Raw genomic sequence first — 16,044 nt, forward strand, 5'->3', positions numbered from 1 at the left:
CCAGCCCTCAGATCTCTCTCATCCAAAGGCAGGCAGATCTCTGTGGGTTCCAGGCCAGCCTGGGTCTACAGAGCAAGTTCCAAGACAGCCAAGAATACACAAAGAAATACTGTCTTGAAAAACAAAACAACACAAAACAAAAAGCTATAGAAAAAGCTACAAAAGTTTGGGTTTCTGGCCCAACAGTCCTTCTATCCAGAGATGGTGCTGGGGAGGCAAGAGTTGGCCTTACATAGGAACAAGCTTCTGTCCCAGGAAGGATCTGAGGCCGAGGGCTGACATCTCGGTGAGAGAAAAAAAGTTGTATGTTGCTTCCTATTTTTATGAATATTTGAAAGAGTTGATATAAAAATCAGCTACCTCTACTCCCCAACCCTGCGCTCTTCTTAGATGCCGTTTCCGTTCGCCTGGCTCTTTTCTCCTTAGGATGTAGGGGAGGAGGGGACAGGGCAGCAGAGCTCGTGGTACATGTGCAGGAGTGGCAACGGGTTAAGGAGCCAAAGCTACTCATGTCAGGAGAGAGATATTTGGGAGAAGAATGCATCACCTGGACAACTTTCGGCAGCTGGAATAAAAAGCAGTTTACAACAAAACCTCAAGCACACAAAAATGCCAAAAAGTATTTGGAAAAAGTGCTCTGGGAATTCGCTCAACAGTTTTTTAAACAATTTATTTATATGTTGGCTTCTACATGCCTCTTACATTTATGTAAAATATTTATACATATTCTTTACAATTTGTACATATATTAAATGGTTGTATCATAAACACTGTTCTATGGAATTTTATAAAAGAAAAATCAAGTAGGGGAAAATTACCTATAAAACATTAACAAAAACCCGTGATATCGAGGAACGAGAAGTTCTCCTATTCATGTTCATTGGATTTTCTCAGCTACTTATTTTTGGTTTCCTTTACTGATGTTGGCCCAGACTTCTCATCCTCTATAATAAGATCATCAGGTCAGAAAAGTGAAAGCAGTGGATCAGTCGTAAGGCAACTGTGGAAGGGGCCTCCGTCTGCAGGGGAGACTTGTGCTCAGGGCTGTCGGCCTCTGGAGGTGGGGACACAGCACAGACTGTGAGCTCTGCTCTCCACCAGCTCTGCCACAGCCTTCAAGCTGCCACAACTTCAGTTCTCTGACTTCCCATTCTCCAGGAGGTTTCATCTCGGAGAGGATACTGACCAGCCTGCTGCTCTAAAGCAGGAGACCACCAGCACCTCCTCTACCGTCGGGTAGACAGCTGAGGGGATGAGAGTGGAGGTGGGTGCTCTTGAGGAGGCTCACTATCCCTTCCCCAGGAGCTCCTGGGCCTAGGAGTCAGTGTGGCTACCCACCTGGGGTAGCGGGGACAGACCCCTCGCCTTTCCTGACTCACTCTTCTCCAACAAGGAGGGAGTGCAAAGACAGTGCTGACCTGGAGAGCAGCACAGAACAACGACCCTGTGGCAGTAGTGGGCAGGTGGGTCTACTCCCGCCCTCCCTACCAAATGGGACCTGTGCTGGCCTACCCTCCATGCACCTGGAGGGTGTAGGACCCTCCCTACCTCCCCGCCTACTCTGAGCATTTGAATTGAAGCTATGCCAGTGGGGGAGTGCGGACTTCTCTAAGCAGACAGGAACCCCAAAGGACTGAAAGAGTTATAAAAATATAAAGATATATTTTTTTTATTCTGGCATATTTCTTATTTTTAAGAAAGCAATTAGTATTAATTATCTGATATTGGGTAAGAACTTGAAAGATCATGGGTAATGCATAAATTACGATTCTATGTAAAATATTAGGAGGAGCAACCCCTATTTCTCCATTCAAAATCTTGATAAATTTAAGTATTTTCCAAAAATAGACATTTTCCATTGGGTAACTAATACGTGTCGAAATGAACCAAAGAAGGCTATCCCCAAGTAACTATTCATTTAGGCTGGCTAATGGCAGAAACAGGTTTTTGTCAACTTATTTCTTTTTTGGTTTTCTTCCTTTCTTTCTCTCTCTTATGACAGGGGAAATAAATGGAATTGCATTGCTCAGGTCAGAAGAAGCACTTCGGAGTTCGCTGTGTGTTCCGTCCAGGTCTACATAACCGGAAAGCGGCCGAGGGCCTGCCTCAGCTTTTCTGCGATCTGGTGAGAAAACAGCAGTTGAGATATTATCGCCCTGATTACAACTTCACAGTGTTCTATCTGCTCTCCTCTGAGTTAAACATTATGAACTTGTCAAATACACAGCCAGTCTGTTTGTCTCTTCTGGAGACACTGGGGTGACCTTTGCCACTACAACCCTGCTATGCACGGTGGTTTCCACAGTGTGCGGGAAACCCTGCTTTCTGTCCCCACCTGCCCATCCAGGCGCATGGCCAGCTCCTGCTATATGATGGGGGCTACATTTTCAGACTAGCCCCTTCTCCAAGAACAGAATGATGGCTTGGGCCACCATGCCTGTGCAGAGTCCCTTTCTTTTCTGGACAAGAATGGTCACTCAAGACTCCCATTCTCATACTATGTGGTAAATGGGGAGTCTGCAATTTGGAGGCAGCCCAGGGTGCACTATGAGTCTGTTATGTGCCTATGTCTCCCATAAGGACACCAGGTGCCCCCGAAGGCTCAGCTTCCTCATTGACCTTGCGACCTTAAACAAGTGCAGTAGATGCTAAGTATACAGTAGGTGCTCATGTATGCTTACTCCATGAAGAAAATGTAAATTTTAATAATTTTAGGGATATTTTGCTATAAGACTCTATATTAATATAAAACCCAGGGCCATTATATTAATCGCTTAAATTTATGCCAAGACAGTGACAAAATACATGGTTTTCTTTCTGAATTACAAGGTCAATAATAATATATGCAGGGGCTGGAGAGATGGCTCAGAGGTTAAGAGCACTGACTGCTCTTCCAGAGGTCCTGAGTTCAATTTCCAGCAACCACATGGTGGCTCACAACCATCTGTAATGGGATCTGGTGCCCTCTTCTGGCCTGCAGGCATACAGCAGGAAGAACACTGTATACATAATAAACAAATCTTTAGAAAAAAATCATGCATGTATATTTGATAATCAATAGTATGAGAACTTGTCTTTCCAGTATTCTCTCAGAGACAAATGTGACCTACTCCATTCTAAGACACAGAGAGGAAATGCCCAACAGAGCAACAGTTAAAGGACAAGACCGTCAGAGGGCGAGCACTCTTGACGGATCATCCCATGAGTGTGCCCACAACCAACTGCTGCCAATACACAGTTCACAATCACATAGAAAGGAATTAAGCACAGCCTTCTCAAGGATCCACAGGTGTGCTGGGCAGCGTGACATATGCAGGGCTGTGACTTAAGGGCTAGCCTGTAGCAGCTCTGAAAACAGCATGGATGAGAGAGGCAAGGCCACCCCAAGTGTTCACTGCACAGCTACAACTCTGCTCTGCAGGTGTCTGAGTTCCATCTCACGACAAGATTGTGCACAAATGTACGGGATGAAAACACTTCAAAGCAGAGGAAGGGAAGATCCAAGTTTTCATTATCATCTTCTGAATGAAAGGGTTAAGAATGCTGTATTATTTTTGTTTTCCTGAAGTTACCCCTTTTGTAACTGTGAAACCTGGGTCACTAATGAAAGCTGCCTTCGGTTTCCTTCCCTAACAGAAGGGGATGGATCCTCTGGGTGGCAGGGTAGAGCATTGTCTCTGTGCATAAAAAGGCTCAAAAGGAAGGAAGCCACACAATCAGTACTGTTCAAGGTTTCCAAGGCCTGCTCCTCAAAAGTTAGACTTACTGATTTTACTTTATCTGTGACTCCTTTGCCCAGATGTATGTATATGTAGCTTGTGTGTGGTTGGTGCTGTGGGTCACAAGAGGGCATCCAATCCCCTGGAAATGGAGTTAGGAGTGCCTATGAACCCCAGTGTGGGCACTGGGAATTGAAGCAGGTTTTCTGCAAGAGCAACAAGTGCTCTTAACCACTGAGCCATCTCTCCAGCCGCAGGAAGGCTTTCCAACCCACCATTCCTCAAAATGGATGAAGGAGATGGAATTCTTAAAGTTTTTTTTTAAAAAAATACCAACAAACTCTTCTCAATGTAACCCCTTCTCCCTTAGGGAAAACCACAACGGATCTGCTCTGAATGATCAAGGTTACTAAGCATAAAAGCCCCTCTGCGCACACGTGCAGGCATGGGCAGGGAGGGAGCCACTCACCGTTTCATAGAACTGCACTTGCTGCTCCAGGTAGAGGCGGATAACGCTGTTGTAATCGTAGATCCGGTTACTGTGGAAGTGATTCATCTCAGCTACAAGGAAATTATCCCAGGGATTAGTTCCCAGCAAGATTTCAAATGACAACAGGCAATTTCCCTGCTTGGCTAAGTCAAGAGGACTTGATCTGGCTGGCTTCTATGCAGCGCCAGTTCTCAGCGTACTCTCCCAAGAGTCTAGAAACAGCAACACCAGCAGCACATGTCACCTTCTAGTACCGGGCGGCTGTCACTGATGGGCACACCTGTCGCCCTTGCAGCAAACGCAGGCGGCCACTGACTGCTCATCTGCTCATACTCAGATCTCTAGAAATCAGCTAAAACCGTCTTTTGCTAACAGAAAATTATGCCTAAAATGATCCCTCCAGGCCTCCTTTAGAGTCCACGGTTCTGGGGCACAGAGGATACAGACTTCTGGAAACTGAACCTTGGAATTTAATACAACAGGGTAATGTTAAAGGAGTCATGATGTCTCCAAGTAGTAATAAGGTTTAATCAAGCTGTCACTCACTGCTATCCCAAGTCCAAGACAGACATTTTAAGTGAGCTCACACTTTGGCTTCCACCCCACAAGTCAGGCTTAGTGCTGGGGAGGAGGGGTAGCTCTCCACTGGCATTCATTACCCGCTCTCTTACCTTGCAAAGCATACGACATGGTGCCGACTCGCTTCACCATCGCCTGCTTGTCCTGGGGGGTGATTTTACTGGTTGCAACCAGCTTATCACTTTCCTTCACTTTTTCTATTGCTCCCTGGAAAATACGGAAACGCAACGGCATTTAAGAAGACAAAGGAAAAAGCACCAGCTTAAGATACAGCAATGCTGGCATTCCACGGACTTGGTACTGAGCAGGAAAATACTACAACAGCGACAGAGGGAGCATCTGAGTCAACTTTCTTTAAGGCCCTCATGAGCCAAAGGCTGCTATTCTTGAAAAAGGCAATAAAGTTAGAATGTGCAGGTTTTTTTGCACCACAAGAAGAAAAACTAACTCTGTCCCTGTAAGAGTCTATGCTACTGGTGTTTCGAGTACACACAGGCATGACAGGCTGGAAAGCCACGTGGAGGTACATGTAGCTGGTACAAGGGCACTTCCTCTCCTGTCATGAGATAGCACTTTATGAGCTGGTGCTCGAGTGTGCACACTGTAGGGTTTTATTCTGTCTTTTGTAAGAGGCGCTGAATCAGATTAAATTCATTCACAGATGGAAGTAGCTGTAAATGCTGCTAAGGAACCTCATTCCAGAACCACCACACTGATGATGATGATGATGATGATGATGATGATGATGATGATGATGATGATGATATTTGGGTTTTCAAGACAGGGTTTCTCTGTATAACAGTCCTTGCTGTCCTGGAGTTCACTCTATAGACCAGGCTGGCCTCGAATTCACTGAGATCCGCCTGCCTCTGCCTCCTAAGGCTGGGACTAACGGCGTGCGCCACCACCGCCCAGCCACACTGCATTATTTGTGAGTGTCTGCAAAGAGACACCTCTACCTCCATGTTTAATCGAGGCTCTATGCTAACACTCTGCTGGCATAAATCCTGACAACCGCCGCCCTCCTGAGTTTCATACTAAGCTATACACAGTACATACTGAACTATAAAGATTGTTTACATGTGTTGCTCTTCATGCAGCAGTGTTAAGACCACAGACCAGTCCTTTGCACAGGTTCCCTAATAAACCCAAGGATGCGTTGACATGCTAAGAGAGTGCCCAGAGACTTCAAGAGGGAGTGTTGATCAGGATTAAAACATGAAGATAAACCAAACTAATTATAAAATTTAGTTTTAAAACTTTATGACGGGAATTAGAGTTTATTACTACTTCATTTTGAGATGGGGGTCTCATTACGTAGCTCTGTCTGACATGAAACTTCCTCTGTAGACCAGGCTGATCTTGAACTCAGAGATCTACCAGCCTCTGCCTTGTGACTACCGGATTACAGGCGTGCACCACCACATCCAGCTAGTTTCGTTTCTCATGGATAAAAACGACATCTAAACAATGGTGGCAGCGCTCTGCACCTGGCGGCTCCTCCCAACACTGCGGCCTTACCTTGTGAGCTCCGATGATGTCTGGGAAGCAGCCGAGAAAGCCTTTGTACTCATGGTTGCACTCCATCAGGAAGTGTAGGTCCTTCTTTGGCTGTAACAAGACACAGGCTGGCTGTTACTGGTGGAGGAGATTAAAAAACCAAGGAGAAGAAACAAGTGAGGAGTGCACTCCCACATCCTGTGCCTGACACCGAAGAGCTCACAGTGTTGCTGCTTTACTTAGACCAGTGGTCCTCAACCTTCCTACTGCGGTGACCTTTAACACACTTCCTCAGGCTGTGGTGACCCTCACCATAACAACATTTTGCTGCTATTTCATACTGTAGTTTTCTACTGTCATAAACTGCAATGTAAATATCTGATGTGCAGGATAGCTGACATTTGACGCCCACAGGGGTTGTGACCCACAAGTTGAGAACCACTAACTTAGTCTCACTACTTATGGTCTGGCTGTCTTGATTCTCACTAAATAGACCAGGCTGGCCTTGTGCTCACAGAGGTCTGCCTGCCTCTGGCTTCCGAGTGCTGGGATTACAGGTGTGCACCACTGTGCTCCTCTGTGATACTTAGTGTTTGTTGTCCACTTGACACACCCTAGAGTCACCTGTCAGGAGGGAGCCTCAATTTAAGCACTGTCTTGATCAGACTGACTTGTGGTAAATGTCTGTGGTGCCGGCACTGAGATATATAAGTAGGTTTAAACTAAGTCTCTATCGTTATCTACCAACAAAGACTTGGAAGTCGGGTGTTGTAGTGAAAACCTGCTAGGCCACAGAGGTAGAGAAGCAAACGGTTGACTGATTTTGCTTTTTGGTCAGAGACACAGCAAGAGACAGGTCTCTTCACTTGTCCCGAAACAGAAGTGCCAAACTCTAGTCCTGCTCTTCCCTTCCTTCTCATCTTTTCTACCCAAATTCCCAACTTCTCTATGGTTAATTCTGGTCAGCTAGTTGCTGGCTCCACCTCCTGATTCAAGGTTAACTTTATTAAGAGTCTCTGAGTGTCACAGTGCAATCAAATATCCTACAGCAGTCTGGTTGCTAACTGATATGAGGTCCTAGCCCACTACCGGCAGCATCCCTAGGCAGGTGGTCCTTGGTCGTATAAGAAAGCATGAAGCTCAGAGTGAGCCAGCAAGGAGCCCCATGGTTTACACTTAGGGACCATCCTGACTGACTGAGCTGCAGTATGAGCCAAACACTCCCGATCCCCTTCCAAGCGGCTCGGTTAGAACGACTTCAGCAGCACAGAATGCGAACTAACGCTCGCTCTGGGTTAAGCACCTAGGATTAGTTTTCCAAAGAAAGCAATCCTTTGTCACTACTAGATTCTGACTCTTCTGCTGCAAACAAAGTAATAAATCATTTTGGAGTTGATCTGTAAAAATAGATATTTATATTATACTATCAGGAATTAACTTTTTTAGTTAATAGTGTATTTTAGATACTATTTCACACTTCAAATCAAATAAAATATAAGCACAAATTATAACAAGCAAAAACATACATTTTAATGCCTACATTTTAATAGGTAATATGAATACACTGCCTAACTCTTGAGGCTCGCTGAAGGCATGCAGTGCCAGGCCACCTCACAACGAGAAAGCAAGCTCAGAGAGACTAGGCAGCAGCATGGGGCTGAGCCAGGTTCTCGTCCACATCATATTCCAGATGGCTGAGAGCAGAGCGAAGGCACTGATGCCAGGAGACATTTAGTTGACACCCCAACATCTTTATTTGGGGGAGTGTTGGGATCGAACTCTAGGCCTCACAAGTACTGAAGAGCAATCTAGGTCATTAACCACTGAGCCAGAGACCCAAACTTCATTTGGATTTTTTTTTTTTTTGTCTTTTGAGAAAAAGTCTCATTCTGTAACTAAGGTCAGCTCAGAACTCAATATACAGTCTAGGCAAGCCCTGAACTCAAGGCTACCCGTTACTCCAGCCTCCCAAGTTCGGATATGACAGGTATGAGCTGCCACATCTGGCTTCACTTAGATTTCTTAATGAGATATTTGTCTACTATAGCTTAACTGGAAAAAACATTATCACTAAATAAAGTTAACAAAAACCACAGAAGCAGGAGAGCGGGTATCTATTTGGATGTGAATAACAGCTCTGGGCTAGGGAGTGTGAACATGGCAGTACCTGCTCCGCCACAAGGCTGGCGATCTCCTCATACGTCTTCCCAGCTTCTGTTATTGCGTCATTCAGATCTGTCTCACCTGAAATGACATGCAGTCTTATAAGCAACTAGGGTTAAAAATATTTCCTTTATACTTATGGCATTTGATATACGCTTTAGGGATGGCCTTTAGCTTAGAAAATCCAAAACACAATCACACTGTCAAAATTGGCAAGCGCGCCCTCCTGGACCCCACCCTATCCTTTGGTTCCAGAATGGCAGGTGGCGGCTGTGCTGGCTAGTTTTTAATGTCGACTTGATGTGCGATGTAGAGTCACGGGAGGAAGAAACCCCCACTGAGGAAACGTCTCTGTTAGATTAGCCTATGGTGCACTTCCTTATTGATAACTAATGTGGGCGAGCCAAGTTCATGGTGGGTGGTGCTACCCCGGCTGGTGGTCCTGGGTTCTGTAAGACAGGAGGTGGGCGAGCTATGAAGAAAAGCCAGTAGGCAGAGTTCCTCCATGGGCTCTGCAACAGTTCCTGCCTTGAATTTCTGCCCTGACTTCTCTGGAAGATGAATTATAATCTGTAAGATGAAAAAAACCCTTTCCTCCCAAGTTGCTTTTGGTCATGGCAGTTTATCATAGCAGTAGAAGCAGAAGCCCTAACTAAGACAGTGACTAACCTTTCCCATCTACACCTTCACTCCGTTTCTCTCTTCTTGAGACATACAACATTTTTACCTGCAAACTTCACTCAGAAAACATGCACCATTTAAAGGGTAAGGACACGCGATTGCATGCCTAGGAAAAGGTCACCGCTCTGCTGCCCAGGAGGAGCCAGTGTGAACCAGGGTGTAAAGACAGTGCACACTGAAGGTGTGCTTCTTAACTCGATGCTCTTCTCATCCCTTTCTGTTTTGAAAACTTTTTGTGAGTTATTACAGAATGAGTCATGCCCTTTGGGACAGGCTAGACAAACTCTGTGGCAACCTACATTCCTCTGTCCCCTACCTTGTCCTCAAATTGGCTACCAGGTCCAGAGGCTTAACCAGATCCAGAATCAGTTTCTGGTTAATTCTAGTTTTCATACGGCCAGAAGCGAATGTGATCATCTCTGGGAAAACTGAACCCTCCTCTTTCATCGCTCGTTTGTTCTTTAACAGCTTCTGCAGGGAGAGCCCTTTCTGTGACGAGCCTTTGCTTCCGACCAGCTTCTGCAGGGAGAGCCCTTTCTGTGACGAGCCTTTGCTTATGACCAGCTTCTGCAGGGAGAGCCCTTTCTTTCTTTCTTTTTTTTAATTCTTTTATTTATTTATTTATTTTTATTGAAAAAAAAATTCTGCCTCCTCCCAGCCTCCCATTTCCCTCCCCCTCCTCCCACCTTTCTCCCCCTCTCCCCACTCCTCTCCCCCTCCCTCTCCAGTCCATAGAGCAGTCAGGGTTCCCTGCTCTGGGAAAGTCCAAGGTCCTCCCCCCTCCGTCCATGTCTAGGAAGGTGAACATCCAAACTGGCTAGGCTCCCACAAAGCCAGAACATGTAGTAGGATCAAAACCCCGAGCCATTGTCCTTGGCTTCTCATCAGCCCTCATTGTTCGCCATGCTCAGAGAGTCCAGTTTTATCCCATGCTTTTTCAGTCACAGTCCTGCTGGCCTTGGTGAGCTCCCAATAGATCAGCCCCACTGTATCAGTGGGTGGGTGCACCCCTCGTGGTCTTGACTTCCTTGCTCATCTTCTCCCTCCTTCTACTCCTCATTGGGACCTTGGGAGCTCAGTAGGGAGAGCCCTTTCTGTGATGAGCCTTTACTTCCTATCAGCTTCTGCAGGGAGAGCCCTTTCTGTGACGAGCCTTTGCTTACGATCAGGTAGAACCTGAATTGGGAAAGCAGCACCAATGCTCATGTCCTTCCATACAGTTTCAGAACCACAGGTAGAGCCCACTGTCCCCCAAGGTAGCTGGGATTAAATCACATGTAACTTAATAACTCTGGGTGCACAAATGTGTGCTATGCTTCATTCCATAGCAAGTACTGTTTTCACCAATGTTCCAATTTTCTTCCTTTGCCCAGGGGAAGGCCCCTCAAATGGACATCTGGCTCAGCTGGTAGAAGAATGTAGGAGACATGCTCTGTTCCTGGATGTAGGAGCTGTCCTTAGGCCTTTTCATAATTATCTTACCCCAAACAGTTCCATATATATGAGTCTCCCCAAGACTGCCGAATATTTCACATACTAGCAGTTCTTACATTGTATTACTGTCACAACCCACACTGCTGTGGATGCAGCGTAAGATTTTTCTGGTGTAATTAAGACAGCCTTGGGAATCAAGCTCATTTACATGATTGCAAGAACAAACTGTACAGCACTGCTCTGAGATAGTGCTCAAAAGCACCGATCCACACTTTCTTGAAATAAATGATAGTCTAAGGGGCTCAAAGGGCTTTAAAAACAGCAGGTTTAGTGAAGTGAATGATATTCAACATAAAATATACTGAGCACTTTTAATAGTTGCCATAGTGCCACATGCAACATTAATACCCAATCGCATACCGGCTGACAGTGCTGACAGCCCAGAAAACAGGCAGAGGCCTCGGGCAGCTTCTCTCCTCTGCCCGGGAGATGCAAGCTCTAGTTCTAACACACAGCAAGGTGACCAGTTCACCAGAACCTGTTGTATGCGTTATAGGATCCACAAGAGAAAAGCGTCAGGGCTTCACATGTAAAGAAATACCCCTTAGCCTGGCATGTTCCCACATGACACATGCAGGTACCAAATCCATTCAAGAATGTGGACAGTTATTACACACTTGTCTGCAAGTGAAATCACAAATACATGTGTACCTTGGTAACCGCTGGAGCTGAACACTGTGGCTAAACTCTGCAGAGCCTTCCCGATCTTCTGGTACTCCTTGGGTAAGGCTGGAAAAGAACCGTTCACCAATCAGTCCTAGAGCAGTCTGGAATGTATCCCACAGTTCTCTGGCAGTGACTCATAATAGAAGACATTCAAAAGGATTTAAAATAGCACTTATTCTTTAATGAAATGCTGATGAAATGATTCTTCAACTAACGATTTCTTTAACTATGATTTTTAACTGAATGCTCAATTAGTAGTGGGCACTATTATGAACAACCCGTCCCTACACCCACAGACTGGACAGAGCAAAGAACCCAGGTACAGGACTCCTAGCTCCAAAGTCCTCCCTCTAGTGTGCCTATGGTTCACAGTTAACTTCAGATACCAGAGCCACCATCTCCATATGGAAGGTTTGGCAAATATGGTTAAGTGTGGCAACAAAGGCTCAAGAGGAGGGTGTACACAGCCTAACCTATGGGACATGAGGACTCGCTAGCTCATCCCAAAGGTTCTGGGTTCAGGTTTGAGGACCACCAGGGATAGTCCACAGAATTCTTAGGCCATCCATGCATCTGCACAGACCCCCTCAGGAGGCGCCTGTGGCCTTCTGAAGGAAACCACTGCTTGACCTCAGCAGCAGGGTAACATGAGTGACATGTTTACTCTGGATCTCTGATGTGCCTGCCTCTGTGGGTCAAGACACTCATGCTATTTAACAGACATCTTCACTGTACAGCTTACAAGTTTGAAAACAATCATAAACAAAAAAGAAGCTATCACTGAGTTAAATCCTGAACAAAAGCCTTTTTCTCTCCTCCACCCCCAAAGAACAGCCTTGTCCCAGCGCTCCTTGCTGACAAACGTGATCTTTTGGGCTCTGTAAGGCACAGAACTTCCAGCCATCAGAGAGAAAGATTTAATTCTATATGAGAAAACATCCATTTAAATTGTTTGCTATATCGGCCTTCTACACAGGCACAACTAAAATCACTCATTACTTCTGAAGCAGAATCTATCTTTCCTTCCTTCCTTCCTTCCTTCCTTCCTTCCTTCCTTCCTTCCTTCCTTCCTTTTCTTTCTCTTCGGTGCCAATGCTAGGGCCTGTGCCCAGGGTCTCCCACGTGCTGGGGAGGTTCTCTGCACTGCACTCTTCTCATAGGTTCAGAGGATAAGGCCTCTGCAGGCTTCACTATTCTATCCTGGGACACCACAGCTGCATGACTCAGGGGGCACAGGAAAAACAAAAGCTCAGCAACATGACAGTCGACAAATAAAGGACAGGGAGAAAGAACTTCGTAATCCAGGGAGGGTGAGCAGAGTCACGGCTAATGTATGATGCCGCTCTGAAATGGCCTGGTCTGTCTATTCAATTTTATTTTATTGTATAAATATATTAACAGCTACCATTTTCTACCAAGTATGTAGGTCATTTCCTAAAAACTATGGCTTTAGTCAAACACGACATCCTAAAACAGGTACATAAAGATGGAAAGTCAAGTCATGAGCTGGGCCGAGTGTCACATGCTTGTAAGCAAATCACTTGAAACAGTCAAGCCAGACTGTGTCTCAAAAATTAAAGCAAAGCAAAACAAAACCAACTAAACAAGAAGCACTCTCTAAACTGCAGAAAGACTAATTTTCCTGAGATTACAAAACGCAAAGACTCAACATTAAACTCAAGTTAGTATGACACTTTTTTATGACATTTCTTGAGCTACCTTGCTATGCTCAATTTTCTGGTATAACTGGCATGGAGAAGGGAGGTCAGGGCAAGGGTTTGAGAGCGGCACGATGCAGCTCAATCCAGCCCCTTGTGTGTGGGACCGGGTCCCAGCTGAGTCTAGGGGAACAGCACTTACGCCCTGTGCAGCGTTTCCAATGCTCCTGCCCCACGGTGAGCAGTTCCTTCACACCATCATCCATGGCCTTGGTGAACTTCCCCACAGCGTCACACTTCTGTTCTCTGGGGACAGAGACAGCTGTCAGCACATCAGCGATGTCAGACACAAACACCATACCCAGACTGCTTGAGTCCATGGGTTTGGTCCCAAGTACTGCCACAAAACGATTTCTGCTTTGTTGGGCACTCCGGGGATGTGGGTTGCTACTGCCACCTTGCCTCATCAGACTTCACTGAAAATAACTACATTAAGTCAAAAATGAAACAGGGAAGCAGTGCTTAGCCTGCTGTGGTAGGACTTCAGGGCTGCAAGCCCTATTCAGCTATACACTCCTCTGAGAGTTACGGCTTTCTGAGAGTTACGGCTGCTGCAAGCTTGGCTCACACTGTGAGCCAGAGGAAGTAAGTGCAGACTTGGGGGAAGGAGAGCAGGGCAGGGGTTCTTACATTTCTATCAAGTCCAAGTCAGGAGCCTCTGGTTCCATTGTGGAAAATATCATAACTCCCACCAGCTCATCTTTCTCAGCCTTCCTCTTTCCAGTTTTCCACTCCTGTAAGGAAGAACACGACAGTGTTACAGCTGCCAGCAGGGCTGACGGACTGGATCCCTCTCTCCCCACATCTTCAGCACCACAGGCCGATGCCACACAGCATCACCACACAGGGCTGTTCCTGGAGTCCAGGTCTCCTGTGAGTCAACAGACTGAGTTGTGTTCCTTTTGCAATGGCTTCCATAAACACACACAGGATATAAATACCCTCTGCGAGACTGACAAAATTAACTGTTGTTTCTCTTTCAGAAAAAGGTGAATTTTTTCGTGCTGTATGTATGGGAGTCTAAGTGTATGTACGTGTGCCATGTACAGTGCCCACTGAGTAAAAGTGCATCAGATCCACGGACCTTCATTTTTGAAATAGTGTCTCTTAAAGAGACTTTGGGGCTTGCATATTAGGCGAGGCTGGCTGGCCAGTGAGCTCCAAGATCCATTTTCCCTGTTTCTTCAGCTCTGCAATTACAGGAGCCTGTCACCAAGACTGATTTGTCTTTGTGCGTGTGTGCGTGCGTGTGTGCGTGCGTGCGTGCGTGCGTGCGTGCGCGCACGTTCTGGGTTTCCCTAGCCTCCACTGTTAAGCCTCTCAGCTACTCTTTCCCTTTGAGTTTTCACACAGGACATCTTGATTAGGTCCTTTATTTCTGTCAATTTTCATAGTTTTACAGATAGGCCTTTTATATATTTTCTTGTATTCCTAAATATTTCATAATTTTGAAGTTGATAGATTTTTTTTAACTTAATGATTTGGCGATAAAACTGCAATGACAACAGCTCCTTGATAAACACTTATTTCTAGCGATTCTAGGCAGTCTCGGGGTTTTCCTCTGTTCACCACGTTACTACTAATAAGCAGAGCACTGCACCGCTCTCTAGTTCTGCAATGTCTCTAGCTGCCGAGGAAACTGTGGTCTAACAAGGACAATGCTTTACCAGAACCACAGCAAGAGACAGGAGCAGAAGAGATGCCGGACAGCAAGCAAATGACTCAAAGTTCATTCCTTTTTCTTTTCTACCACTTCTATCATGAGTTAGCAGCCTTGAAAGGCAGCTTCATGTAAAACAAAAGCAATGTCTAAGATTTATCCTCTTCTTAAGCAGATTATGAGTACAATAGGACCTTTATTAGTGCTTTCTAAACTCTTGACCAATCAGTACAATGAGACCCTCTGAAATCCTGTGGGCAGCCAATGACTGACAGTAACTGTGTGTGCTCTGTACAGTTAGTGCTCAGAGACACTGCAGGGCTCTGCTGCGCAGTTCTGGTAACCACAGAGTGGCACTCACGTGCTCAGCACATGGTTTCATGGCTCTGCTGCTCCAGGGATTCCTAGGCTGCAGCCCTTCACACCAGAAAAACCAGGGTTGGCTACAGCAGGCTGCAAGGCTTGCTACTGACGGACATGCCTCACAAGCACAGCTGGAACGCCTAAGTGTGTGATATCCACCACTTGGTGACACATAATACAACAGCCATGCCTATAAAGTTCAGAAAGGCAATCTCCAAAAACAAGGCCAAAGTGTACTTTGTCAAGTGTACTTAAACATGCAGGCAGAGCACGAATGTTCAGCCCAATTTGTAAATGCATCTCTTCTCCAAGGCAAAACCACTACAAAGTTAAGCAAGGACATCTCTCTCTGAAGATTCCAATGGGAAGGAAGGTATTCTATGAGCTAATTAAAGACAAAAATAACTTGGTCCCGTCTTTCCCTGGGTCATACTAGATTTAGCATTTCTGTTTCTTCTGAATGGGCTCTGTTTTCACTCTTCAGTGTTTTACAAAATCTGCAACATTTGTTCCCTGTAAAACTACAGAGAAAACATCTTTGGAGAATAAACGACACAGGAGGAACATGGAGGAACACGGCACAAGCTCATCAGGAGACGGCTATTTCCAAAGCTGACGAGGTGTCAGGGTGGCAGCTTCGCCTTGGTTTTTCACAAGGACACAGTAACTACTAGGGAGTAGGCAGAGCAGTATTTACTCGGGACGTACCACCTCTACTACAGGAAGAGGACTTGGCTCTGGGATGAGGGCTCAGTCTCCGATCTATTTCCCTTCAAGGTGCTGAGGTAGTGGGAACTCACAGACTCAAATGTCTCACGCAGTCACACACACACATGCCAGCACACAGGTAAGAGGCCAAGGGAGGGCTCTACCACTTTCCATCTTAGTCCTCTGAGACAGTGTCTCACTGACCCTGAAGTTAGGATGGTAGTCAGCAGCTTCTAACAATCCTGTTTCCACACCTCACAGTGAGGGTTATCAGGTGCACACGTGGACAGTGTGGGTTTCAGG

At 45.8% G+C, this 16,044-nt stretch overlaps 1 protein-coding gene across 2 annotated transcripts in view; it reads right to left on the minus strand.

Annotated features, from left to right (window-relative positions):
• Positions 1-654: 654 nt before the first annotated feature.
• The window catches only part of Snx9 (sorting nexin 9), an 85,992-nt gene continuing 70,602 nt past the window's right edge, over positions 655-16,044 (minus strand). For both annotated transcript variants that reach the window (XM_026787459.1, XM_013352356.2), the window contains exons 11-18: positions 13,641-13,744; positions 13,153-13,256; positions 11,278-11,355; positions 8,456-8,532; positions 6,310-6,399; positions 4,881-4,995; positions 4,189-4,280; positions 655-2,122 (exon numbers count right to left, since the gene is read on the minus strand). In XM_026787459.1, coding sequence (XP_026643260.1) covers positions 2,075-2,122; positions 4,189-4,280; positions 4,881-4,995; positions 6,310-6,399; positions 8,456-8,532; positions 11,278-11,355; positions 13,153-13,256; positions 13,641-13,744 — 708 coding nt within the window. In that variant the 3' untranslated portion in view covers positions 655-2,074. The remainder of the gene's footprint in view (positions 2,123-4,188; positions 4,281-4,880; positions 4,996-6,309; positions 6,400-8,455; positions 8,533-11,277; positions 11,356-13,152; positions 13,257-13,640; positions 13,745-16,044) is intronic.

Source organism: Microtus ochrogaster, linkage group LG9 (genome assembly GCF_000317375.1).
Source record: "Microtus ochrogaster isolate Prairie Vole_2 linkage group LG9, MicOch1.0, whole genome shotgun sequence".
Lineage (NCBI taxonomy): Eukaryota > Metazoa > Chordata > Mammalia > Rodentia > Cricetidae > Microtus > Microtus ochrogaster.